The 25,846-nt window shown below is 38.9% G+C and overlaps 3 protein-coding genes across 3 annotated transcripts in view; 2 read left to right on the forward strand and 1 right to left on the reverse strand.

Moving 5' to 3' along the window:
* Window positions 1–9: 9 nt before the first annotated feature.
* LOC310865031 (uncharacterized protein) lies at window positions 10–2,682 on the reverse strand. The gene has a single exon (XM_083773972.1). The coding sequence runs from the start codon at window positions 2,602–2,604 to the stop codon at window positions 1,423–1,425; it is 1,182 nt and encodes a 393-aa protein (XP_083630098.1). The 5' UTR covers window positions 2,605–2,682; the 3' UTR covers window positions 10–1,422.
* Window positions 2,683–2,821: 139 nt separating this feature from the next.
* bud23 (BUD23 rRNA methyltransferase and ribosome maturation factor) lies at window positions 2,822–11,383 on the forward strand. The gene is made up of 12 exons (XM_083773973.1): window positions 2,822–3,354; window positions 3,680–3,717; window positions 4,071–4,166; window positions 5,659–5,741; window positions 6,950–7,046; window positions 7,177–7,273; window positions 7,387–7,437; window positions 7,652–7,737; window positions 8,851–8,896; window positions 10,154–10,215; window positions 10,620–10,709; window positions 10,834–11,383. The coding sequence occupies exons 1-12, from the start codon at window positions 3,307–3,309 to the stop codon at window positions 10,886–10,888; spliced, it is 849 nt and encodes a 282-aa protein (XP_083630099.1). The 5' UTR covers window positions 2,822–3,306; the 3' UTR covers window positions 10,889–11,383.
* A 1,294-nt stretch (window positions 11,384–12,677) lies between these two features.
* The window catches only part of stx1a (syntaxin 1A (brain)), a gene marked incomplete at both ends in the record, with an annotated part of 73,889 nt that continues 60,720 nt past the window's right edge, over window positions 12,678–25,846 (forward strand). The window contains one exon of the mRNA XM_083773346.1: window positions 12,678–12,707. Within this exon, the coding sequence (XP_083629472.1) occupies window positions 12,678–12,707 (30 nt within the window). The remainder of the gene's footprint in view (window positions 12,708–25,846) is intronic.

Below are 25,846 nucleotides of genomic sequence, written 5' to 3' on the forward strand. Positions count from 1 at the left end.
CAGCAATTATTCTACTTTATGGACTCAAGAAAGACCCCTCAAAAGGTCACAAGCTGTAAATGAAATTCAAAGACGAATAGTGCTTTAAATGAACACATGGGAGACTAAAATAAATTAGATTTTATTATATGTCCAACTGCCTTACAGAAACATTTAATGCAATTCTTACTTCTTAAGTATTCATCTTAATATAAGAAATACACAATTTCCTAGTTACACTGTACTAAACTTCCAATCAATTTTGGGTTTTTACAGTAAAGAGCCAACATACAGGAAATTGAGGGTAAATTGTGCGTTCTTCAGCAGGAGTGATTTTCCTTTTTACCAGAGTCCAGCTGATTGATGTATACACATTATTTGTGTTGCAATGATCATATGTGGTTATCAAACAAGTATTTGTGAAGCCTTTACAGTACATTAGTTTTACATGAACACATGTAATCACTTCTACAGTTGCATATCTCTGCTGTCGGGAAGAAACAGCCTAACCCCAATATAACGTTTTCAGGAAATTAAGAAAACTGTATATTTTGAAAACAAATCAATACTGCCTCATCAAAGTTGGTGTTGTGACTTAGTTGCTTTAGCCTTTAGCAGACAGTTTGAGTGTCCAATTTTGTATTGTCCAAAGCGTTTATGACTTTCCATTGGTTCTATATTTTCGAAACAACACAAACGTAAAGGGTGTTCAATAGCACTGATTTATGCAAAAAAGAAAATCAAAACTCAAAAATGGAGTTAGGTGGTTTCCTCCCGACAGCAACGTTATATACAGTACAAAGTTAAACATTCAAGGAGAGTGAAATCTGGCTTTGGATAATTCATCAGAATAATTGGTACTAGTTCAATAGATGTACACAGACATCTAATTAAGACATCATTATTTCAGGTCTTATAAAATAATGCCTCCACCCAAATGGTGGCATTACTGACATTTTATAACAAATGCAATATTTTGCCTGTGGTAGTACTAAACACAATAGTTTCACACATACTGTAGGCCTACCTTTTTACATTATTTATTTCTAAGCAATTTAAAAGGCTTAGACCTATAGGGCTTTCACTAAAAACAAAAAGCTTTTAATGGTCTAATATTGTGCAATATTTATAGCAAGTCACATGTACTGAGGAAGAATTGTGGAAGAATTATACCTCATAATTATTGTTATGTTGTTCACCTTTTTCTAAAGAACTACTGTACCACCACCCTGAATGTTTAATTCATGTTCTCCCATGAATGTGATTCAATTAAATTTTAATGTGAAGTTTGCCTCAACAATACAGAATTCCACAACACCACCCATCTATTAAAGTCCTAGCAGACTGCGCACAAAGGTGTCAAACAGATTTTCAATGTTGGCATGCGAATGCGTTGTTAGCTTGAAAATCAGTTCTGTATAAATTAGGTTTAAGGGACTGCTTTCAGCTCCTGGTGACACTGATCAAGATTATTCCAGCCGTAGCCAACAGCATCCAAGCCGTTATATCCATCTTTAAACCATGCTTCCATTTCCTTCTGTCTTCCTCCTGTTTTTGCTTCATCCACTCTCTCCTAGCCTTAAGCTGCTTCTCTCGCTCCAGTTGCTCCCCATAGTGAGCATGGAAGAAGGCGTCAAAATCAAACATGGGCTTCCCATGGGCTTTGGAGAAACGTCTACTGCCATGTTGCTGCTGGGATCCTGAGGGTTTACTGGTCTCTCTATCAGAGGGTCTTCCAGCCCCCTGGAAATCAGACTGGCTCATAATTCCAAAGTCATATTTCCTCCTCAGGGTTTTGTTTCCCAGCACGGTGTAGGCCTCACTGATCTCGGAGAATCGCAGAGTGGCCTCCTCGTTCCCCTGGTTCTTATCAGGATGGTAGATGAAAGACTGTTTGTAGTAGGCTGTCTTTATCTGGGACTGGGTGGCATTAGGGGTCACACGGAGGATATCGTAATAGGCCGTCTTGCTCCTGTATAAAGGGGGTGCATCTGATTTGCTGTCGTTAGTACTCCAGCTGTAGAATCTAGCGGAAGTGGAGGGTTGAAGTGAGTCAGTAAGATGTTTCAGCTCCTTTAAACTCAGCCCATTAACTGACAACCCAAATCTCGACCGTTTAACTTTAAGGATAAGGGTGCTGAATCCTCTTAGTTGTTGACATGATCTGAAGATATCAGGGTGAAGAGTAGCTGCCATAACAATACTTGTTTTATTCCCGAGTGTCACCCTGCCAATCAGGCGCATTTGAAGTTGAGGTTGCACAGCTGATGACCAGTACAGTGTTTTCGGCATGTCCTCTCTGCGTTGAAGGATGGAGGAGTTGACATCTGGATCCAAAGAAAGCAAATCCATAGATGTGTCAGATTGACAAACATTTAGCAAGTCCTCTTTTTCTTGAACATTTCGTACCCTACAACGTACCGGTATCTGAGTTATGTAATCTGCACTTGTTGTTGACACTTGCGGATGGTCGGATATAGCAGGCCTATCCGGGACAGTTCTATCTGAGGTACCGTTTGTAAGCAGAAGACATCCATGACATTTGAAGGTGGCGCGATTGTGAGAGTTCCTGATATTAGAAAACCTGTGAGCTCCTTTTCCCAGTCTCTGACTGACCTCTGCCATGATCCCGTGGCAGGACCGTCCGGGGTGACCCGACCGTTCGGCGGAGAATGAAGAAGCAATGGAAAGTGAAGAAGAAGGAAGGCGGCTCTGGTTCCGGTAGCTTTAGAACCAATGAGGAGCGATGTAAACAGGAAACGAGTACGACAGAAAACCGACCCGGATAGAAACAACAGGATACGCTGGATTGTTATAATATATAGTCATACTTGTTAGGAACTTCAGCTGGATGGCGGTGTAACGAAGGCTTTCACCTAGAGCTCCATATATGGAGACAACATGCTGACATCAGGTCAATGGGTATCATTGTGACACGAATCCACAGTTGACTAGCATCGTCATCGTGACAAGCACCCAGCCGAACCGTATAAAGAAGAGATTTAGGGAGAAGTATTGGCTAAACTCCTCGTGAGAGACTTCATAGATTTCCGTACGAGACAGGATATTTGGCGTTACAACCTAGCTAGATATTAACCTCAGCGACATCGTTGTGTGAGAGATTCCGGTGGTTAGGATCACACCGGACAGGCGGACACCAAAATACTTGTCAGCTGTTCCTTTAAATAAGGGTCGCTCGTGTCGTCTCCTACATATGACGTCACATTTCTTCACGTGTGGACAGTTTTCACTACAACACAGCACATCTATCTTGGATGTATGTTTAGAATATTATTTATTTTAATACCTTTCCATTAAGAAAGAACCATGGCTTCCAGCTGTCGAAGGCCTGAGCACATGGCTCCCCCAGAAATCGTTAGTACATTTATCATTTAAACCAGCATGATTTGAGATGCGGCTAATCAATAGATTAGCCAACAAGCTAACATCAACATTTAGTTGACCACTTTTTCAAGTTGAGATTGATTGAAATATTTATTAACAGTTTGTAAGAAAAATGCCAACATCTTGGCGAACTTATCTTTGTATACATTTAAAAGATAGATAATTATCTTGGGTTGCATTTACACGAATACACACCGTCATCATAACAAGTATTAAACATAATGTAACTAACTAACTAACTAACTAACTAAACATAATGTAGTCCAATCCCTATAACTGTGTGTCTTCTCTGTAGTTCTACAACGAGCAGGAAGCCAGGAAATACTCCCAGAAGTGAGTAACATCTTATTATTGTGTTATTATTGTAACTTGACTTGACTGAGTCTGAGAAAGTACGATAGTCTTGATCCAAGTCTAATGAGAATTCTTAAGGTGAAGAAGACTGTCTTTGAAAATATATCTTTGGAAACATTTCAATTGTGCTGTTGCAGAATCTCAATATTTTTAACTTCACTGTGGCACTTAATACAGTTGTTTATAATAAAAGTAATTTAGGCCCATAATAAGATAGATAGATAGATAGATATATATATAGATAGATAGATAGATAGATAGATAGATAGATAGCAAGAAACAGTCACATGTATTTAAGTGTAAATGAGACCTTTTTTGTGTTTGGTTTCCAGCTCGCGGATGATTGAGATACAAAGTCAAATGTCAGAGAGAGCTGTGGAGCTATTGTCTTTGCCAGAGGGAGAAACCTGTTTCCTCCTAGATGTGGGGTATGCTCTTCATTACTGCTGTTATTATAACGGAGATCTTTGGTGAAATATATTAAAATTGTATCAGAGAACAACATAAAAAGCTGCAATCCAGAACTTATTTTAATAGTGGTACTAGGCTACTAGTGTGTTAATTGAATTTAACGAGTACATCTGCATTAGTTGAAGGTGGTCTGGAGGAGAGAGGAGATCCACACACCGTTTTAAAAGCTCCCAAAATAATTTATTGACAACAGAGCGGAAAACAATTCCGGCCTCGTCGGGTATATCAGATATATCTTCCACTCGGGAGAGTTCAAATCACGGAATACGAGTTAATTAACAGTTAATTTAGTATTTCCCTCCCTCTCTGAAATCTGAAATTATCTTGTATACAGATTTATTATTTATTATTATTTGAATGTATAGTAGTCGATCTCTATACTCTATAAATTTAGAAAGAACAACATGTCATAGAGACGGTGACTGCTTAATTAAGTTAATTTAGGACCTTTAGCAGTTAATTTCATTTTATTAATCACATTTCTTCCATGTAGCCCATGTTTTGTAATGGCATCATCATGCTATTATGCCCGTGGATATACAGAGTGAACTTAATGATAAATTAATGATTTGATAATACCTTCTAAATAATCACAAACATGAATTATGTTTGTTATTTACAGCTAGGTAGAGTAGTGGGGCGAGATGGAAAAGGGGCGAGCGTGCGTACCTGTTACCCAAATCACGTGTAGGACATTCATGACATTCATGCAGCTTTCATCAAATTTATTTCACTTGGTCTTTTAGCAGTAGGTTGAATTAAATCATCAAATAGGTGTTTGTTTTGTATAATTAAAAAGTAAAGGCTACATAGCTTCTGTACAAGTCAAACACAGTGAACTGTCACATTACATCTGTACAAGAAAAACACAGTGAACTGTCACATTACATCTGTACAAGACAAACACAGCGAACTGTCACATTACATCTGTACAAGACAAACACAGTGAACTGTCACATTACATCTGTACAAGACAAACACAGTGAACTGTCACATTACATCTGTACAAGACAAACACAGTGAACTGTCACATTACATCTGTACAAGACAAACACAGTGAACTGTCACATTACATCTGTACAAGACAAACACAGTGAACTGTCACATTACATCTGTACAAGACAAACACAGTGAACTGTCACATTACATCTGTACAAGTCAAACACAGTGAACTGTCACATTACATCTGTACAAGTCAAACACAGTGAACTGTCACATTACATCTGTACAAGTCAAACACAGTGAACTGTCACATTACATCTGTACAAGTCAAACACAGTGAACTGTCACATTACATCTGTACAAGACAAACACAGTGAACTGTCACATTACATCTGTACAAGACAAACACAGTGAACTGTCACATTACATCTGTACAAGACAAACACAGTGAACTGTCACATTACATCTGTACAAGACAAACACAGCTGACTTTTCCCTCTCTCCCAGGTGTGGCTCAGGGCTGAGTGGTGACCATCTGACAGAGGAGGGACACTATTGGGTTGGAGTCGACATCAGCACAGCGATGTTGGGTTAGCTTTGCATTGACTATTGTACAAATAGATTGCTAATTCAACCTTCGACTTGTCTAATGTCTACAGTGAGAGACGCCCATGGGCACAACCCCAGAAGGAGCTACTCTGACCTTGTTACCACTAGTTTGGTGGAAAATGAATTCTCCTATACTGCCACCAAAACGTGGAATGCCCGGGCACGGTGGCACAGTTGGTAGTGCTGTCGTCTCACAGCTAGAAGGTCCTGGGTTCGATTCCCGCTCGGAACGCTGTGGGTGCTGGTGGGGTGTTTCCTCCTCCGCGCCATCAGTGCCCATACCCGAGGCGGGGTTGGCGAAAGGGCCTTTCTGTGTGGAGTTTGCATGTTCTCCCCGTGTCCCCTAGGGTAGGTACCCTCACAAAAAAACATGCAGTAATCCTGGTCTCTAAACTGCCTCCCCCTGGCCAGCCGGGGCGCTTGATGGAGGGGAAAGGAACTGGTTGGAATAACGTGTTCCTTCCACGCGCTACGTCCAACCAGGGAAACGGAGCAACTTGGACACTCGGGCATGAAGGAAGCATGAGTTCAAGTCCGTTGCTCTCCCCAGGTCCCCCATATATGGGGACTAGGTTGGTGGAGGGTGTGTAGAGCCCAGGATCACATTAGATAATTGACACTGGGGTGAAAAAGGGTTACAAAATCGTGGGATAAAAATTATATAAAAAACAAAAACAATAAAAAAAAACCTACCACAGCCACAAAACATCTCAATTACCCATTCAAAATTCATTAAACTGCCAGAATTGTTTTGCCCCCTGTTCTCCCCTTGCCAAAGTCTTTGGGAAAAAAGCTGTCAAAGTCATCATTGGGAGGATTATTATAATTGGACTTAGATCATTTTTATCTCCTACTAGCTTGCCCCAGACAGTCAAACAACGCACTCCCTCAACGAGCTCCACATAAGACCCCCTGTGGGAGTGTCATCCTCTGTCCCTGTCAATTTAGTGTAATAGACCACAATTGCTGTACTGTTTTCAAACTTAATTAATACAGTATACAATCAAACGATGCATTTACAAAATATTCAGTATCAACCCATTTAAGCTGCAGTGGAAAGGAACTTTCCAGGCGTGGTAGTGACTGTGACCTTTCACAAAAAGGTACATAACCTCTGTTAATAATGTTTTGGACACCCAGTTAGTTCAGAGGACCCATTGAGTGAATTTCATTTTCTCTTTTCATGCAGATGTTGCCCTTGAGAGGGAGGTAGAGGGAGACCTTGTGATGGGGGACATGGGGCAGGGTGTACCTTTTCGCTCTGGCACATTTGATGGATGCATCAGGTAAAAACATAACCTGAATAAAAATAATGATGTATCCCCCCCCCTTTTTTACCTTTCAATATTGCATACCTATAATATCTCCTCCTAATCTTTTCTGTCTTTTCCCTGTTATATTTTCTTGGTCCCTCAGTATCTCGGCTCTACAGTGGCTCTGCAATGCAGACAAAAAGTCACATAGTCCTCCAAAGAGACTCTATACCTTTTTCACATCTCTGTATTCCAGCCTGGTAAGGTTTTATTGATTATCATGATGAACTGAAGAGTGATTTATTTCATTATCAAGTTAAACGTACTCGACTTGCTTAAATATTTTTTTGCAAATGTGTATTTCATCTTTCAGGCAAGAGGCGCACGTGCTGTTTTTCAGATTTATCCAGAGAATTCCCAACAGGTAAACTCCTTTCATTCATATCACCTGCTTCGAATACTGGCTGCATTGAATGGTGTTGATAACGGCTGATTACGGACATTAAATACAGCGATAACATCCGAAACCACTCTTCATATCGTACCTTGGTAATGTTAGAAGGAGCCTGTAGTCAATTGAGTGTAACTAAATAAAAAAATGCATTTACCAAACTTCAGTCTCTCCTCTCTTTGTCTAGCTTGAACTGATCACATCCCAGGCTATGAGGGCAGGCTTCGGTGGAGGCATGGTAGTGGACTTCCCCAACAGCACCAAGGCTAAAAAGTATGTTCTTATTGCTTTTTTACATGTTTACTTCCATGTTTGGTTTACACATTTTTTGCAGCGCCAATGCATGTCGTTGTCTATTTATAGACAATTTTGTAGCTTTGGTCTTGAGGTGCACGCACATCCAAACAATTCAAGGGGTGCTCGAGCAAATGAGATAAAACTGAAGAGACGGAGAAGGTCTGCACACGTTTTGAATGCTCGCCTTCTTCGACAAAGGTCACATAGGCCGAAACGTTGCGTTTTTGACACATCCCTGGCGGATAGGTGTGAACGATTTTGCCGACGTGCTAATGGGGGACCCTTTAAAACTGTAGTTTGCTACTAAACTACAGCTACCATTGGACCTTACGGCGGACCCTATGACTGTAGGGCCCCAATGGACCCGACACCGAAGCTATTTTTCCTCAGTGTTTGGGTCGGGATTTGGGACATGTTCTGTGTCTGCTGTCTTTCTGTGTGGAGTGCGTGCTTGCGTGCATGAGTGGTTCATCATGCAGTTGATGCGTGCTGCACGCACCAGTGACGGCTGAGAAAGATTAGTTAATTTGTGTCGGATAAGGGCTTATTGGTGGGTTTTCCGCTAGATATTAAGGCATGTTTAAGGTGTGTTTTAGTGCCGGGGATTTCACCTGGAAGGCTCTATGGAAACACACTATTGAACAAAGTTGAACATGAGAAAGTGACGTTCACACACGCCAGAAATGAACACGTTCACAATGACGTTCATCCAGCAGAAATACAGTACGTTCAGTTCATGTTCACCCAAAATATGAACATGTTCGAGAACACGTTTAGGTTCAGGGACAACACTGCTAAATAGTCTGGAACTACAGCACCCGAAATCTGAGTAAGGATGCTGCCATTTCCGTTCACGAAAATATATTTTAAAAATATCTTTAGAATAACTGTAGCATTTGGATATTGTGAGAGGCAACAGTCTGGCAATGCGAGACTAACAATGGCCTAAAGTTGTCAGAATATCAGTTGATAAATTAAATTACACATTTTTGTCCTTGCTAGAAATTTGACATTTAGCTATCCCTTTTCCCTTGTTACATAACTATGACTGAAATTTGCATAATAAGCAATCTCTCTTCTTTCTAATAGGTTTTTCCTGTGTCTGTTTGCCGGGGTAACAGGAGTACTGCCAAAGGTAAGGAGCTTGAGATTTGGTTCAGACATTGGCGCTGTCTATCTTAAAGGCAGGGCAACAGATACTTTTAACCCATTCAGGTGGGAACCCCTTTTGGTGTTTTAAGCCTGTTTTCAATAGAAGATCTACAAGCTTATATCACTTGGTGCCGCACTACGAGCTTGTATATCTGCTATTTTTTCTTTATTGTGAAAATGTGACGCAAATCTTTTAATATATATTATTTCGGAGCGTACGTTTTTAACTCAAATCTTTGCTTCTGGGGGGTCCCTGGAACAAGATATTTTCAGATGGGGGTGGGGGCTGCGGCTAAATACAGATAATTCTGGGGCTCCTTGACTGACACAGAAACATGGGTTTTTCCGAAAACTGATTCATTTTTTTAAAGAATCGGCCTCAGTAAAGTATGTGCTGTCAATATAGTGTACAGCTTCCTCCACTCTTGTCTTGATGTCATCACTGTGCAGTTCTTCTATGCTACCAGTAGGGTCACCTTTTCAAAACTTACTTTCAAAAGTAATTTCCATATAATTATATTAATATAGAAACTTGAGCCATGATGTTGTTAAGATATGGACTAGTATGTAAATATTTAAAGTTGTCCCTTATCTGTTGCCCTAAATTTGACTTTTTATTTTTACCTGAATCCTATTGATTGATTTAGTTTATTAGCAATTTGCAAAAAAGCACAGGAAAGTACAGTTCCATACATGGTCTGCTAAGAGGATTTTAACAGTTTGCGGCTTGTTTCTATTGGGGCCTTTGTACTCAATTCATCAAAACATTTAATGACAGGCAAATATACAATACTATGAAAAAATATCCTATAGTTCTGTTGTGAGGGACGTGAAAAAATGACACTTCCCAATGCATTCTTCTGACATTCATAATTGAAAAACTCAGTCTATTTAAAATGCACCATAGTTATATTTTACAATGTAACTATAGTTTAAAAAATGGCAAACTCACACTTAGTGCTCTACATACGCTTAATGGAAAATGGTCTATTTATATAGCGCCTTTATCCAAGGCGCTTTACATAGATTGTGCATTACATTCACCCATTCATACACTGATGGCGGAGGAAACCATGCAAGGCACTAACCTGCACATCAGGAGCAATTAGGGGTTCAGAGTCTTGCTCAAGGACACTTCGACATTAACATTAACACTGGATGGGAACGTCACGGTTCCTATCCAGCTCATCTACCCGCTGATCTACCCCTGATCCACTGTTTGTTTTTGTTTTTTATTCAGGGGTTGGGAACAGAAACCTTGCAGAGGGGTGTTCCAAATCAGGTCCAGTTTACAGGAGAAAGGTAATGACACAAGACAAACAATTATGAGTCTTACAAAGGTCTTGGCTCTCAGTAAAAGCAGGTTCAGTTATATCTGCCTTGCTGTGGCTGAAGGACCCAGAACAATGTAACAGGGTTGTTGTCCTGCGTGACTAGAAACACTGTCATGTAGTTTTTCCTGCCTGTTTACATGCTGCACTTTGAATTGGTTCCCTTGTTAATAATAATACAATTACACAATACAGTGTAAATCTGTTCTCTTGGTAATGCATGCTGCGTTTGAAATCTGTTCTTCCGCAGTTTAAATCTATTTACACGCTGCAGTTTAAGTCTGTACTGTACATGCTGTAGATTAAAACGGTTTTAATACATGGGATTTTGTAAAATGCTTTTTTACATTTTCTTTCCTTTTTCTTCTGGTGAAGAAATCGTTTTAAAAACATGAAAGGTAAATCTGTGAAGAAGGGAAAAGACTGGATCATGGAGAAGAAAGAGAGAAGAAGGCGGCAGGGCCGGTAATCCTAACCATAAATCATAGAGACTATACTATAATTTATCTTTGTAAACTGATCATTGTCTTCTATGATAAGCTGCCTTCTTCATATGACGGTTATTCTTAATTATGTTTGTTTTCTGCAGAGAGGTTCGACCAGACACCAAATACACTGGACGGAAAAGAAGACCTAATTTCTAGACCTAGTTTGTTTTGATTTGCCTACATTTGTCCTTGTGAACATCACACCAAGGGTCACCTCTGAAGTGTCAGGACTTCATTTTTGGTTCAACATAAGATTAAATCAATTTTTGAAATATTGTCCTGTTTATCATTTATGAACACTTGAAGATTTTTATTATGCCATATTGGAATGCAGTGTTTTTATTTAAGATGAACAATCTCCCTCATCTCAAGCACATTTTAGTTATACAATTTTATAACATTTATCTAGAATAAAATAAAGCATTTTGAAATTACCCCCCTGTAAACAGACTTCAACTCAAAAGTTTGTTAAGAAGACAGGAGAGTAGGCCAGTCTATGATTGTCTGGGATGTATTCAGGAGCTCTCGTAGTTTTAAAATAATAAAACATTCAATTTAAGTCCCCTCACACCTATAGCCTATGCAAATTAACATAATTCTACATACATTCAAACGTAGGGGATGGAATGGGAGATGGTTATTGCAGTATGAAAATTATATATGTACAATAAAAATCTGTTTATTTTGAAGTGGTGTCATAATTAAATCGTATGTAATGTTTATATGGCACTATCAAGACATTTAAATACCCTGCTCGAGCATAACGCATCAGAATCTGACAAGCTGATCAAGCTGCATGTATGCCTATCTATGAATCAAGACTGATTCAGACAAGACAAGAATCAGTCAAGCTGTATCTACGATTCGAATATTTTGAATATTTAGTAATTACTGATACAGAATGAATTATATTATTACATAAATGCTAATAACTATTGCATTATTAGATAGCAATCCACATCATTTGTAAACTGCAGGGGTCGCTCTCGCACCGTGGCCAAGTCAAACGTCGATCCAAAGCGATCAGTTCAGCTGAGCTGGGCGTTATGTGAGGACCTGTTTGGTCGATAACCAAATCAAAATATATATAATATATAAGTACCAAACGATCCCCGGGCCTACAGTAGTAGTAGGCCTACTGTACTGCAGTTGAGTTGGATTTCTGAAAGGAATTTGTAAAGCTTAATTTTGGAATTGTAACCGAATAATATCCAGCGTGACCAGGCAACGGCAAAACATCAGTGTAGCTCTGGTCCATAGACTATTTGATTGAAAGACTAATTAAGGAACTGTACCATGGGTTAATAGCAAATGGCCTCGCATAGCTCTGTTCCATAACCTTCCGGAGGAAAAATATTCTCTATGAGGCAGTTCTCTAGGCAATATCAGTAGAGGGCGCAGCGGAGTAACAAAATGTTTTTTTTCCCGGTGGAAACAAAATCCCCTTTTGCCCAAAAAGTACAGTTTATACGTGTGGTGGGGGGCTCAGAGTGCTTCCACTAAGGAAAGTAGGCTTTCTATTGACACAACCCGTGTTTGTATTGGTGAGTAGGTCAAACGTTCGTGAGATTTCCACTAAAGAGGAGAGGCTGGTCTGATTTCGATTTGAGATTTAAAACTGAAAGTCCCAACTCCCATAGCCTTCTGCGAAGCGGAAGGTTATGGAACAGAGCTAGGCCTCGCATAACCTTTTACGCGCGTCACCCGAGTGTGTGGTCTGCCTCACGCCCTCACCAGTCCTTCATCTACCTAACGGATGGGGGAAATGCTCAGGTAGCCTGCTGCTGAAAGCCTGGTGACGCGAGGTTACTTTCACTCGCATTCTTGCAGCTGTTGGACACCTTTGGTCGACCCCGCCTCACATTGTTCACCGATCAAAATTAATGCGACACATTACCCTGCAGACATCACCTAACGGAACTTGTTGAAAAAGCCTGATAGAACCATGAAAGACCGCACGCAAGAACTTAAACACGTAAGTTACCGTTTGACGTTTCATGTAATATCCTATAAGTACCTCAATTCAGTTTTAGTCATAATTGTTCTCACAGTGGGCTACAAATAATGAAACAATAATGACAATACATAAAAGTAATTCGTTTGTTGAATAGTTGGAACAGATTGCCCTGTTCGAGCAACAGCTGGTGACCTTTTGATTGATTGATTGATTGATTGATTGATTGAAGTAGCCTATTTATTATCAGTAGGCTATGGGTACATTTCAAAAGAAATCAAGTCAATACAAAAACTGTTACTGTGGACAGCATTACCCTTGTTTACAACAGGGTCCACCATTTTCAATTCATCAGAAGACACGTACATTCTGCATAATGTCTAAATTTAAGAGCTATTATTTTGGACCTACTGTAGCCTATATTATTGTTTTAAGCGAATCAAATCAACGTGGGATAAATAAATAAAAAAGTCTAGCCCAATGCCTAAAAATCAGTTATTTATTCAAACACAATGTTTCCGCTCGCAAAATATCATTTTGTTTTGTTTGTTTAATTTGGGGATAAATACGTGGAACAAACTAGAATATGCTGCTGCGCATAGCTATTTTAGTGGCTTTGAAGTTTATATGTAGCCTATTCGATCTGATCATCCGGGTGTTACTCTCCACTATAATTCATCCCATGAGAAAAGGCTAATCCGGTATTTGGCAACACGGTCTTCCAAAACATCTTTAGTGTTTCAGGGATAAAACAGCATCGAGTTTAATGATTAAAATGTTCAAATTCTGACAAAACTAGGATTACTATCTATCCATCTATTGATCGATTGATTGACTGAAAATTGTATGGTACATTTCAAAGAAAGTACAGGTCAATTTAAAATAAAAGGATAAAACCAGAAAAACCCTAACCCTTACATCAGGGGTTCTCCATTTTCAATTCATCAAGACATTTAAAGACATGTACATCTATGCAAAAGATAAATAAAAATCAAATACACAAATACAAAGAAAAAAAGGGAATATGTGAACAGTATAGAAAATCACACCCGTATGAAGTGTCTTATCATCATATGTCATCATTAATCATATAGCCTACATCATCTCATTCTGGCCAATAACAATTTGCATCCTCACTTTTGTCTTGGATGTTTGTGTTTACACAGACCCTCAAAAATAGAGAGGGGTTTTGAAGGAGGCTAGGGATTCACATTTCTTAATGGCTGTTGTTGGGCGTTCTACATTTTAATGGCATAGGAGCGAAATTGATTTAACCCCTTGTTTGAGCCAAATCTGGGTTGCATGTGGTTTGTTGAACTCCCTCTGTAGTATTTTTGACAGGTACATGCATCTTGGTGGTGTATTGTAGCGAATCTTATAGACCAGGGCCATTGCAAGTTTCTGTACTCTGTCGTCAACCCTAAAGCCCTAATCGCACCAAAGGGTCACCATGCAAATCCAAAGAGTTGCAAGGAGTTGTATGGTGACACTTTGGTGTGGTTTGGGCCATTGAATTCCATGCGTTGAATCACTTGGGACAACGTGGGACGACACACGTCAACGCACAACAGGAAATATCACACCGCTGGGTCAACGCTAAAACCGTCTTGACCCTTTGGTGTGGTTAGGGCTTAAGCAATTCCAACCTATTAAAATGAGTGAGGGTGAAGTGGGTTCTGGGAGTTAGGCCAAAGTAGTAGCCTGACTAGTTTGTTTTGGGATGTCTGGAGCCTTGTTTTTAGGGCCTTTGAGGTGCTGCACGGTACCATGAGGTGCATGCATAGTCGAAGAAATGTTGTATGAGGGCCCCTGTTAGGATCTTCAAAGTATTTTTGCTGACCAATGATGAGATCCTGTACAGTGTACAGGAATCGTGTTCTTTGGTTGACCTTTTAGATTACATTGGTAGCTATTTTACCACAGGAAAGATTTGCCTCCAGGATGGAGCCTAGGTAGGTAATCTTGTCTTTTTGTGATATTTTTGTCCATCTGTCTGTCTGTCTGTCTGTCTGTCTGTCTGTCTGTCTGTCTGTCTGTCTGTCTGTCTGTCTGTCTGTCTGTCTGTCTGTCTGTCTGTCTGTCTGTCTGTCTGTCTGTCTGTCTGTCTGTCTGTCTGTCTGTCTGTCTGTCTGTCTGTCTGTCTGTGCTTAGGTGCGTGTGTGTGCGTGCAGTGGGATGCTGTTTGTGATGTCGACGCATAATGGTGTGTATGTGTGTGTATTTGAGAGAGAGATCCTAACTGAGTTGCCCTGAGTCTCATAGGAGTGACAGGCCGTTGTCAGTGGTGATTAAACCAGGGATGGGAACAATTCACACCTCCTCATCTCAGCAGAGAGAGAGAGAGAGAGAGAGAGAGAGAGCAAGCAAGCTATGAATTAGTCCCATGGGGGTACAGTAGCATTGATTTGGCCTTCCCTACACAGCCCCTGTAAATTGGGTGTCTATATTTATGTTGGTCAAGATGTGTTAGCTGGTCATGTTGAGATGTTGAGAGAGTCAAGAAGAGAAATGCACTGGGTAAGTCAAATGTGTGTGTGTGTGTGTGTGTGTGTGTGTGTGTGTGTGTGTGTGTGTGTGTGTGTGTGTGTGTGTGTGTGTGTGTGTGTGTGTTCCTACAGCTCAAGTACTACAGTCCAAACATGTTCATGAAGCTAAGCTACATTATTTACCCAACATCTGCCATTATTTCTTCTTCCCAATGGTTCATTAGCTCAGCTGCCAGTTTCAATAACTGAAATGGACATATCATTCATGTCCACCTTCTTCTCCTGTCCTCACTCTTCCAGTTGGCCCAGTACTTATTTAGACAGATGGCCAGATATGATGCACAAGTTGCATTTGTCAACTTCCCTCAAGCTTAATGTTTCTTTAGGGCACTAAATGACGACGTGAAACGTCATGTTGCCAATGTAAATACAGTGGGTGCCAGTGGCACCGTCAGGATGTAAAAAGTGTCGGGACATATATATATATTTGGACGGGGGACGTAATGACTCAAATTGTTGTGTATTAGCCCGTCTGACACCTTGATTGAGTTGAGACTAAGAGCAACTGCAGTTAGCCTATACTGCACGTATGCAGCCAATGCGTATATCTTTTCTACGTCCGAGCATAGACATGGTAACGCCCCGTCTGCCGCTGATTGGCCTACCAACACTGCTGGCCGCACCAGAGCTTCCTCCGAGGTGGAAGATACATGCTGGCAGCTGGATAGTCTGCTGCGAGGTTACTCCAGGGGGTTAAGGTGGTTGCACACCGGCCGCATTTTTCGGAAAACCGATGGAGAAACGCAGCTAGAAATCTGAAAAATTCAGATTTTTACATTCAGACTCAAATGACTGTCCATGCGTGCCAACTTAACTCAAAACATTGTCCTGTAATATTCCAGCTAACTGGGGAAAGGACCGTAAGCAGTATGGCGACAGAAAGATATACTAAGAGTGATAGGCCCCAAAGGTGACATGGCATTAATTAGGGATGGGATGAAAACATACTGTAGCCACAAACAAGAAATAGACTAGAGTGAAGGTGGCCATGAAATGAACAGCAAAGTGGCAAACCGGGAAGTTGCGGGAACAAACATACTGTAGTCACAAACATAGGGGACAAAACAACAAACAGCTAGGGGCCAAAGTTAAAGATGATAGGGGACCTATATCTCTGAAAAATATGAGTGAGAGTATGACCAACATAATATGGTGTGTATAACGCATCAATTTATCCATCAGTATTGCCCTCCTATTCTCTACCATCATTTTCTTCAGTAATAGCCCTCTCCTTTCCATCCTCTTGTTAATGATAGCTTCCTCCTTGTCTGTGATGTTCTGAATGAATCAGATGGCTCCCTGCTCCTCAAATCCATGCATCCTCATTTCCTCTCTAGTGGAACCTTGTTAGAAATTGTGTGTGTGTGTGTGTGTGTGTGTGTGTGTGTGTGTGTGTGTGTGTGTGTGTGTGTGTGTGTGTGTGTGTGTGTGTGTGTGTGTGTGTGTGTGTGTGTGTGTGTGTGTGTGTGTGTGTGTGTGTGTGTGTGTGTGTGCCCCGTGGATGCATGCGTGCGTGTGCGCGTATGTTTTCCCTGTCTCTGTGGAGTTAGAGTGACACATTAACTAAAAGGATTAATGTAGAGCAGTAACCCAAAGGCTGGCTGGCTGGCTGGCTGTCTGTCTGAGTGAGTGAGTGAGTGAGTGAGTGAGTGTGTTACTGTGTACAGAGTTTGGTGTTTGTGTGCCTCTTCAACTCTCGTGCACTTTAATCTTTCATAATCCACTTGCTTCTTTTTCTTTATTTTAGTTCTCTTGCCTTATTTATTTGGTTGTGAATGGTCCAAAAGAAAAGGCTTTGAGACTAATAAAGGACAAAAATGTGTGTTGTTTCGCGAAAAGGGTGGTGCTATAGCACTCAATTGAAAATGCAAATTTTGAACAGGCTTAGCTCATGAACAGTTTGGTCGTCAGCAATAAAACTTCGATACATTACAGGTGTAAGTATGTAGGACTAGTAGCATGCCAAAGTTTGTGCTATTGCCATAGAGAATGCATTGGGCGTTTAAGTTAAATAACTCATAAACTACAAAACATAAAAATAAAAAAAAGTTCCAGCATGTGTCTCCACAGTAAGCTGAATAATAAAACGTGTGAATGGAGTTTCTAGGTGAAAGTGACTTTTGACGTGCCTATAGAGCTGCCATTGAGCCCCATGTTAAATGTCTCAAATTTGAAAGCACTATATTTCTAAAACTATGACACCTTTCAAAGATTCCTTTTCAGGCAAACATGTCCACCGTAAGATGAACCTAAGTAGGCTAGAATGGGGTTGGTAGGTTTAAGTATGTAGGACTAGTAACATGCCAAAGTTTGTGCTATTGCCATAGAAAATGCATTGGGCGTTTAAGTTAAATAACTCAGAAACTACAAAACATTTCAAAGTAAAACGTTCCAGCATGTGTCTCCACAGTAAGCTGAATAATAAAAAGTGTGAATGGAGTTTCTAGGTGAAAGTGACTTTTGACGTGCCTATAGAGCTGCCATTGAGCCCCATGTTAAATGTCTCAAATTTGAAAGCACTATATTTCTAAAACTATGAAACATTTCAAAAATTCCTTTTCAGGCAAACATGTCCACCGTAAGATGAACCTAAGTAGGCTAGAATGGGGTTGCTAGGTGTAAGTATGTAGGACTAGTAGCATGCCAAATTTTGTGCTATTGCCATAGAGAATGCATTGGGCGTTTAAGTTAAATAACTCATAAACTACAAAACATAAAAAAGAAAAAAAGTTCCAGCATGTGTCTCCACAGTAAGCTGAATAATAAAAAGTGTGAATGGAGTTTCTAGGTGAAAGTGACTTTTGACGTGCCTATAGAGCTGCCATTGAGCCCCATGTTAAATGTCTCAAATTTGAAAGCACTATATTTCTAAAACTATGAAACATTTCAAAGATTCCTTTTCAGGCAAACATGTCCACCGTAAGATGAACCTAAGTAGGCTAGAATGGGGTTGCTAGGTGTAAGTATGTAGGACTAGTAGCATGCCAAATTTTGTGCTATTGCCATAGAGAATGCATTGGGCGTTTAAGTTAAATAACTCATAAACTACAAAACATAAAAATAAAAAAAAGTTCCAGCATGTGTCTCCACAGTAAGCTGAATAATAAAAAGTGTGAATGGAGTTTCTAGGTGAAAGTGACTTTTGACGTGCCTATAGAGCTGCCATTGAGCCCCATGTTAAATGTTTCAAATTTGAAAGCACTATATTTCTAAAACTATGAAACATTTCAAAGATTCCTTTTCAGGCAAACATGTCCACCGTAAGATGAACCTAAGTAGGCTAGAATGGGGTTGCTAGGTGTAAGTATGTAGGACTAGTAGCAAGCCAAATTTTGTGCTATTGCCATAGAGAATGCATTGGGCGTTTAAGTTAAATAACTCATAAACTACAAAACATACAAATAAAAAAAAGTTCCAGCATGTGTCTCCACAGTAAGCTGAATAATAAAAAGTGTGAATGGAGTTTCTAGGTGAAAGTGACTTTTGACGTGCCTATAGAGCTGCCATTGAGCCCCATGTTAAATGTCTCAAATTTGAAAGCACTATATTTCTAAAACTATGAAACATTAAAAAAATTCCTTTTCAGGCAAACATGTCCACCGTAAGATGAACCTAAGTAGGCTAGAATGGGGTTGCTAGGTGTAAGTATGTAGGACTAGTAGCATGCCAAATTTTGTGCTATTGCCATAGAGAATGCATTGGGCGTTTAAGTTAAATAACTCATAAACTACAAAACATAAAAATAAAAAAAAGTTCCAGCATGTGTCTCCACAGTAAGCTGAATAATAAAAAGTGTGAATGGAGTTTCTAGGTGAAAGTGACTTTTGACGTGCCTATAGAGCTGCCATTGAGCCCCATGTTAAATGTCTCAAATTTGAAAGCACTATATTTCTAAAACTATGAAACATTTCAAAGATTCCTTTTCAGGCAAACATGTCCACCGTAAGATGAACCTAAGTAGGCTAGAATGGGGTTGCTAGGTGTAAGTATGTAGGACTAGTAGCATGCCAAATTTTGTGCTATTGCCATAGAGAATGCATTGGGCGTTTAAGTTAAATAACTCATAAACTACAAAACATAAAAATAAAAAAAAGTTCCAGCATGTGTCTCCACAGTAAGCTGAATAATAAAAAGTGTGAATGGAGTTTCTAGGTGAAAGTGACTTTTGACGTGCCTATAGAGCTGCCATTGAGCCCCATGTTAAATGTTTCAAATTTGAAAGCACTATATTTCTAAAACTATGAAACATTTCAAAGATTCCTTTTCAGGCAAACATGTCCACCGTAAGATGAACCTAAGTAGGCTAGAATGGGGTTGCTAGGTGTAAGTATGTAGGACTAGTAGCATGCCAAATTTTGTGCTATTGCCATAGAGAATGCATTGGGCGTTTAAGTTAAATAACTCATAAACTACAAAACATAAAAATAAAAAAAAGTTCCAGCATGTGTCTCCACAGTAAGCTGAATAATAAAAAGTGTGAATGGAGTTTCTAGGTGAAAGTGACTTTTGACGTGCCTATAGAGCTGCCATTGAGCCCCATGTTAAATGTCTCAAATTTGAAAGCACTATATTTCTAAAACTATGAAACATTTCAAAAATTCCTTTTCAGGCAAACATGTCCACCGTAAGATGAACCTAAGTAGGCTAGAATGGGGTTGCTAGGTGTAAGTATGTAGGACTAGTAGCATGCCAAATTTTGTGCTATTGCCATAGAGAATGCATTGGGCGTTTAAGTTAAATAACTCATAAACTACAAAACATAAAAAAAAAAAAAAGTTCCAGCATGTGTCTCCACAGTAAGCTGAATAATAAAAAGTGTGAATGGAGTTTCTAGGTGAAAGTGACTTTTGACGTGCCTATAGAGCTGCCATTGAGCCCCATGTTAAATGTCTCAAATTTGAAAGCACTATATTTCTAAAACTATGAAACATTTCAAAGATTCCTTTTCAGGCAAACATGTCCACCGTAAGATGAACCTAAGTAGGCTAGAATGGGGTTGCTAGGTGTAAGTATGTAGGACTAGTAGCATGCCAAATTTTGTGCTATTGCCATAGAGAATGCATTGGGCGTTTAAGTTAAATAACTCATAAACTACAAAACATAAAAATAAAAAAAAGTTCCAGCATGTGTCTCCACAGTAAGCTGAATAATAAAAAGTGTGAATGGAGTTTCTAGGTGAAAGTGACTTTTGACGTGCCTATAGAGCTGCCATTGAGCCCCATGTTAAATGTTTCAAATTTGAAAGCACTATATTTCTAAAACTATGAAACATTTCAAAGATTCCTTTTCAGGCAAACATGTCCACCGTAAGATGAACCTAAGTAGGCTAGAATGGGGTTGCTAGGTGTAAGTATGTAGGACTAGTAGCATGCCAAATTTTGTGCTATTGCCATAGAGAATGCATTGGGCGTTTAAGTTAAATAACTCATAAACTACAAAACATAAAAAAAAAAAAAAGTTCCAGCATGTGTCTCCACAGTAAGCTGAATAATAAAAAGTGTGAATGGAGTTTCTAGGTGAAAGTGACTTTTGACGTGCCTATAGAGCTGCCATTGAGCCCCATGTTAAATGTCTCAAATTTGAAAGCACTATATTTCTAAAACTATGAAACATTAAAAAAATTCCTTTTCAGGCAAACATGTCCACCGTAAGATGAACCTAAGTAGGCTAGAATGGGGTTGCTAGGTGTAAGTATGTAGGACTAGTAGCATGCCAAATGTTGTGCTATTGCCATAGAGAATGCATTGGGCGTTTAAGTTAAATAACTCATAAACTACAAAACATAAAAATAAAAAAAAGTTCCAGCATGTGTCTCCACAGTAAGCTGAATAATAAAAAGTGTGAATGGAGTTTCTAGGTGAAAGTGACTTTTGACGTGCCAAAGAGCTGCCATTGAGCCCCATGTTAAATGTCTCAAATTTGAAAGCACTATATTTCTAAAACTATGAAACATTTCAAAGATTCCTTTTCAGGCAAACATGTCCACCGTAAGATGAACCTAAGTAGGCTAGAATGGGGTTGCTAGGTGTAAGTATGTAGGACTAGTAGCATGCCAAATTTTGTGCTATTGCCATAGAGAATGCATTGGGCGTTTAAGTTAAATAACTCATAAACTACAAAACATAAAAATAAAAAAAAGTTCCAGCATGTGTCTCCACAGTAAGCTGAATAATAAAAAGTGTGAATGGAGTTTCTAGGTGAAAGTGACTTTTGACGTGCCTATAGAGCTGCCATTGAGCCCCATGTTAAATGTCTCAAATTTGAAAGCACTATATTTCTAAAACTATGAAACATTTCAAAGATTCCTTTTCAGGCAAACATGTCCACCGTAAGATGAACCTAAGTAGGCTAGAATGGGGTTGCTAGGTGTAAGTATGTAGGACTAGTAGCATGCCAAATTTTGTGCTATTGCCATAGAGAATGCATTGGGCGTTTAAGTTAAATAACTCATAAACTACAAAACATAAAAATAAAAAAAAGTTCCAGCATGTGTCTCCACAGTAAGCTGAATAATAAAAAGTGTGAATGGAGTTTCTAGGTGAAAGTGACTTTTGACGTGCCTATAGAGCTGCCATTGAGCCCCATGTTAAATGTTTCAAATTTGAAAGCACTATATTTCTAAAACTATGAAACATTTCAAAGATTCCTTTTCAGGCAAACATGTCCACCGTAAGATGAACCTAAGTAGGCTAGAATGGGGTTGCTAGGTGTAAGTATGTAGGACTAGTAGCATGCCAAATGTTGTGCTATTGCCATAGAGAATGCATTGGGCGTTTAAGTTAAATAACTCATAAACTACAAAACATGAAAATAAAAAAAAGTTCCAGCATGTGTCTCCACAGTAAGCTGAATAATAAAAAGTGTGAATGGAGTTTCTAGGTGAAAGTGACTTTTGACGTGCCTATAGAGCTGCCATTGAGCCCCATGTTAAATGTTTCAAATTTGAAAGCACTATATTTCTAAAACTATGAAACAATTCAAAGATTCCTTTTCAGGCAAACATGTCCACCGTAAGATGAACCTAAGTAGGCTAGAATGGGGTTGCTAGGTGTAAGTATGTAGGACTAGTAGCATGCCAAATGTTGTGCTATTGCCATAGAGAATGCATTGGGCGTTTAAGTTAAATAACTCATAAACTACAAAACATAAAAATAAAAAAAAGTTCCAGCATGTGTCTCCACAGTAAGCTGAATAATAAAAAGTGTGAATGGAGTTTCTAGGTGAAAGTGACTTTTGACGTGCCTATAGAGCTGCCATTGAGCCCCATGTTAAATGTCTCAAATTTGAAAGCACTATATTTCTAAAACTATGAAACATTTCAAAGATTCCTTTTCAGGCAAACATGTCCACCGTAAGATGAACCTAAGTAGGCTAGAATGGGGTTGCTAGGTGTAAGTATGTAGGACTAGTAGCATGCCAAATTTTGTGCTATTGCCATAGAGAATGCATTGGGCGTTTAAGTTAAATAACTCATAAACTACAAAACATAAAAATAAAAAAAAGTTCCAGCATGTGTCTCCACAGTAAGCTGAATAATAAAAAGTGTGAATGGAGTTTCTAGGTGAAAGTGACTTTTGACGTGCCTATAGAGCTGCCATTGAGCCCCATGTTAAATGTTTCCAATTTGAAAGCACTATATTTCTAAAACTATGAAACAATTCAAAGATTCCTTTTCAGGCAAACATGTCCACCGTAAGATGAACCTAAGTAGGCTAGAATGGGGTTGCTAGGTGTAAGTATGTAGGACTAGTAGCATGCCAAATTTTGTGCTATTGCCATAGAGAATGCATTGGGCGTTTAAGTTAAATAACTCATAAACTACAAAACATAAAAATAAAAAAAAGTTCCAGCATGTGTCTCCACAGTAAGCTGAATAATAAAAAGTGTGAATGGAGTTTCTAGGTGAAAGTGACTTTTGACGTGCCTATAGAGCTGCCATTGAGCCCCATGTTAAATGTCTCAAATTTGAAAGCACTATATTTCTAAAACTATGAAACATTAAAAAAATTCCTTTTCAGGCAAACATGTCCACCGTAAGATGAACCTAAGTAGGCTAGAATGGGGTTGCTAGGTGTAAGTATGTAGGACTAGTAGCATGCCAAATTTTGTGCTATTGCCATAGAGAATGCATTGGGCGTTTAAGTTAAATAACTCATAAACTACAAAACATAAAAATAAAAAAAAGTTCCAGCATGTGTCTCCACAGTAAGCTGAATAATAAAAAGTGTGAATGGAGTTTCTAGGTGAAAGTGACTTTTGACGTGCCTATAGAGCTGCCATTGAGCCCCATGTTAAATGTCTCAAATTTGAAAGCACTATATTTCTAAAACTATGAAACATTTCAAAGATTCCTTTTCAGGCAAACATGTCCACCGTAAGATGAACCTAAGTAGGCTAGAATGGGGTTGCTAGGTGTAAGTATGTAGGACTAGTAGCATGCCAAATTTTGTGCTATTGCCATAGAGAATGCATTGGGCGTTTAAGTTAAATAACTCATAAACTACAAAACATAAAAATAAAAAAAAGTTCCAGCATGTGTCTCCACAGTAAGCTGAATAATAAAAAGTGTGAATGGAGTTTCTAGGTGAAAGTGACTTTTGACGTGCCTATAGAGCTGCCATTGAGCCCCATGTTAAATGTTTCAAATTTGAAAGCACTATATTTCTAAAACTATGAAACATTTCAAAGATTCCTTTTCAGGCAAACATGTCCACCGTAAGATGAACCTAAGTAGGCTAGAATGGGGTTGCTAGGTGTAAGTATGTAGGACTAGTAGCATGCCAAATTTTGTGCTATTGCCATAGAGAATGCATTGGGCGTTTAAGTTAAATAACTCATAAACTACAAAACATAAAAATAAAAAAAAGTTCCAGCATGTGTCTCCACAGTAAGCTGAATAATAAAAAGTGTGAATGGAGTTTCTAGGTGAAAGTGACTTTTGACGTGCCTATAGAGCTGCCATTGAGCCCCATGTTAAATGTCTCAAATTTGAAAGCACTATATTTCTAAAACTATGAAACATTTCAAAAATTCCTTTTCAGGCAAACATGTCCACCGTAAGATGAACCTAAGTAGGCTAGAATGGGGTTGCTAGGTGTAAGTATGTAGGACTAGTAGCATGCCAAATTTTGTGCTATTGCCATAGAGAATGCATTGGGCGTTTAAGTTAAATAACTCATAAACTACAAAACATAAAAAAAAAAAAAAGTTCCAGCATGTGTCTCCACAGTAAGCTGAATAATAAAAAGTGTGAATGGAGTTTCTAGGTGAAAGTGACTTTTGACGTGCCTATAGAGCTGCCATTGAGCCCCATGTTAAATGTCTCAAATTTGAAAGCACTATATTTCTAAAACTATGAAACATTTCAAAGATTCCTTTTCAGGCAAACATGTCCACCGTAAGATGAACCTAAGTAGGCTAGAATGGGGTTGCTAGGTGTAAGTATGTAGGACTAGTAGCATGCCAAATTTTGTGCTATTGCCATAGAGAATGCATTGGGCGTTTAAGTTAAATAACTCATAAACTACAAAACATAAAAATAAAAAAAAGTTCCAGCATGTGTCTCCACAGTAAGCTGAATAATAAAAAGTGTGAATGGAGTTTCTAGGTGAAAGTGACTTTTGACGTGCCTATAGAGCTGCCATTGAGCCCCATGTTAAATGTTTCAAATTTGAAAGCACTATATTTCTAAAACTATGAAACATTTCAAAGATTCCTTTTCAGGCAAACATGTCCACCGTAAGATGAACCTAAGTAGGCTAGAATGGGGTTGCTAGGTGTAAGTATGTAGGACTAGTAGCATGCCAAATTTTGTGCTATTGCCATAGAAAATGCATTGGGCGTTTAAGTTAAATAACTCATAAACTACAAAACATAAAAAAAAAAAAAAGTTCCAGCATGTGTCTCCACAGTAAGCTGAATAATAAAAAGTGTGAATGGAGTTTCTAGGTGAAAGTGACTTTTGACGTGCCTATAGAGCTGCCATTGAGCCCCATGTTAAATGTCTCAAATTTGAAAGCACTATATTTCTAAAACTATGAAACATTAAAAAAATTCCTTTTCAGGCAAACATGTCCACCGTAAGATGAACCTAAGTAGGCTAGAATGGGGTTGCTAGGTGTAAGTATGTAGGACTAGTAGCATGCCAAATGTTGTGCTATTGCCATAGAGAATGCATTGGGCGTTTAAGTTAAATAACTCATAAACTACAAAACATAAAAATAAAAAAAAGTTCCAGCATGTGTCTCCACAGTAAGCTGAATAATAAAAAGTGTGAATGGAGTTTCTAGGTGAAAGTGACTTTTGACGTGCCTATAGAGCTGCCATTGAGCCCCATGTTAAATGTCTCAAATTTGAAAGCACTATATTTCTAAAACTATGAAACATTAAAAAAATTCCTTTTCAGGCAAACATGTCCACCGTAAGATGAACCTAAGTAGGCTAGAATGGGGTTGCTAGGTGTAAGTATGTAGGACTAGTAGCATGCCAAATTTTGTGCTATTGCCATAGAGAATGCATTGGGCGTTTAAGTTAAATAACTCATAAACTACAAAACATAAAAATAAAAAAAAGTTCCAGCATGTGTCTCCACAGTAAGCTGAATAATAAAAAGTG

The sequence above is a fragment of the Protomyctophum parallelum genome (assembly GCF_964188405.1).
Source record: "Protomyctophum parallelum genome assembly, chromosome: 9".
NCBI classification, from domain to species: Eukaryota; Metazoa; Chordata; class Actinopteri; order Myctophiformes; family Myctophidae; genus Protomyctophum; species Protomyctophum parallelum.

Coding starts and splice junctions, on each gene's coding strand:
- bud23 (XM_083773973.1), top strand. CDS start 3,307: ATGGCTTCCAGCTGTCGAAGGCCTGAGCACATGGCTCCCCCAGAAATC. Junction 7,438..7,651: donor ATCCAGAGAATTCCCAACAG/GTAAACTCCTTT, acceptor CTCTTTGTCTAG/CTTGAACTGATCACATCCCA. Junction 10,710..10,833: donor AGAAGAAGGCGGCAGGGCCG/GTAATCCTAACC, acceptor TGTTTTCTGCAG/AGAGGTTCGACCAGACACCA.
- LOC310865031 (XM_083773972.1), bottom strand. CDS start 2,604: ATGGCAGAGGTCAGTCAGAGACTGGGAAAAGGAGCTCACAGGTTTTCT.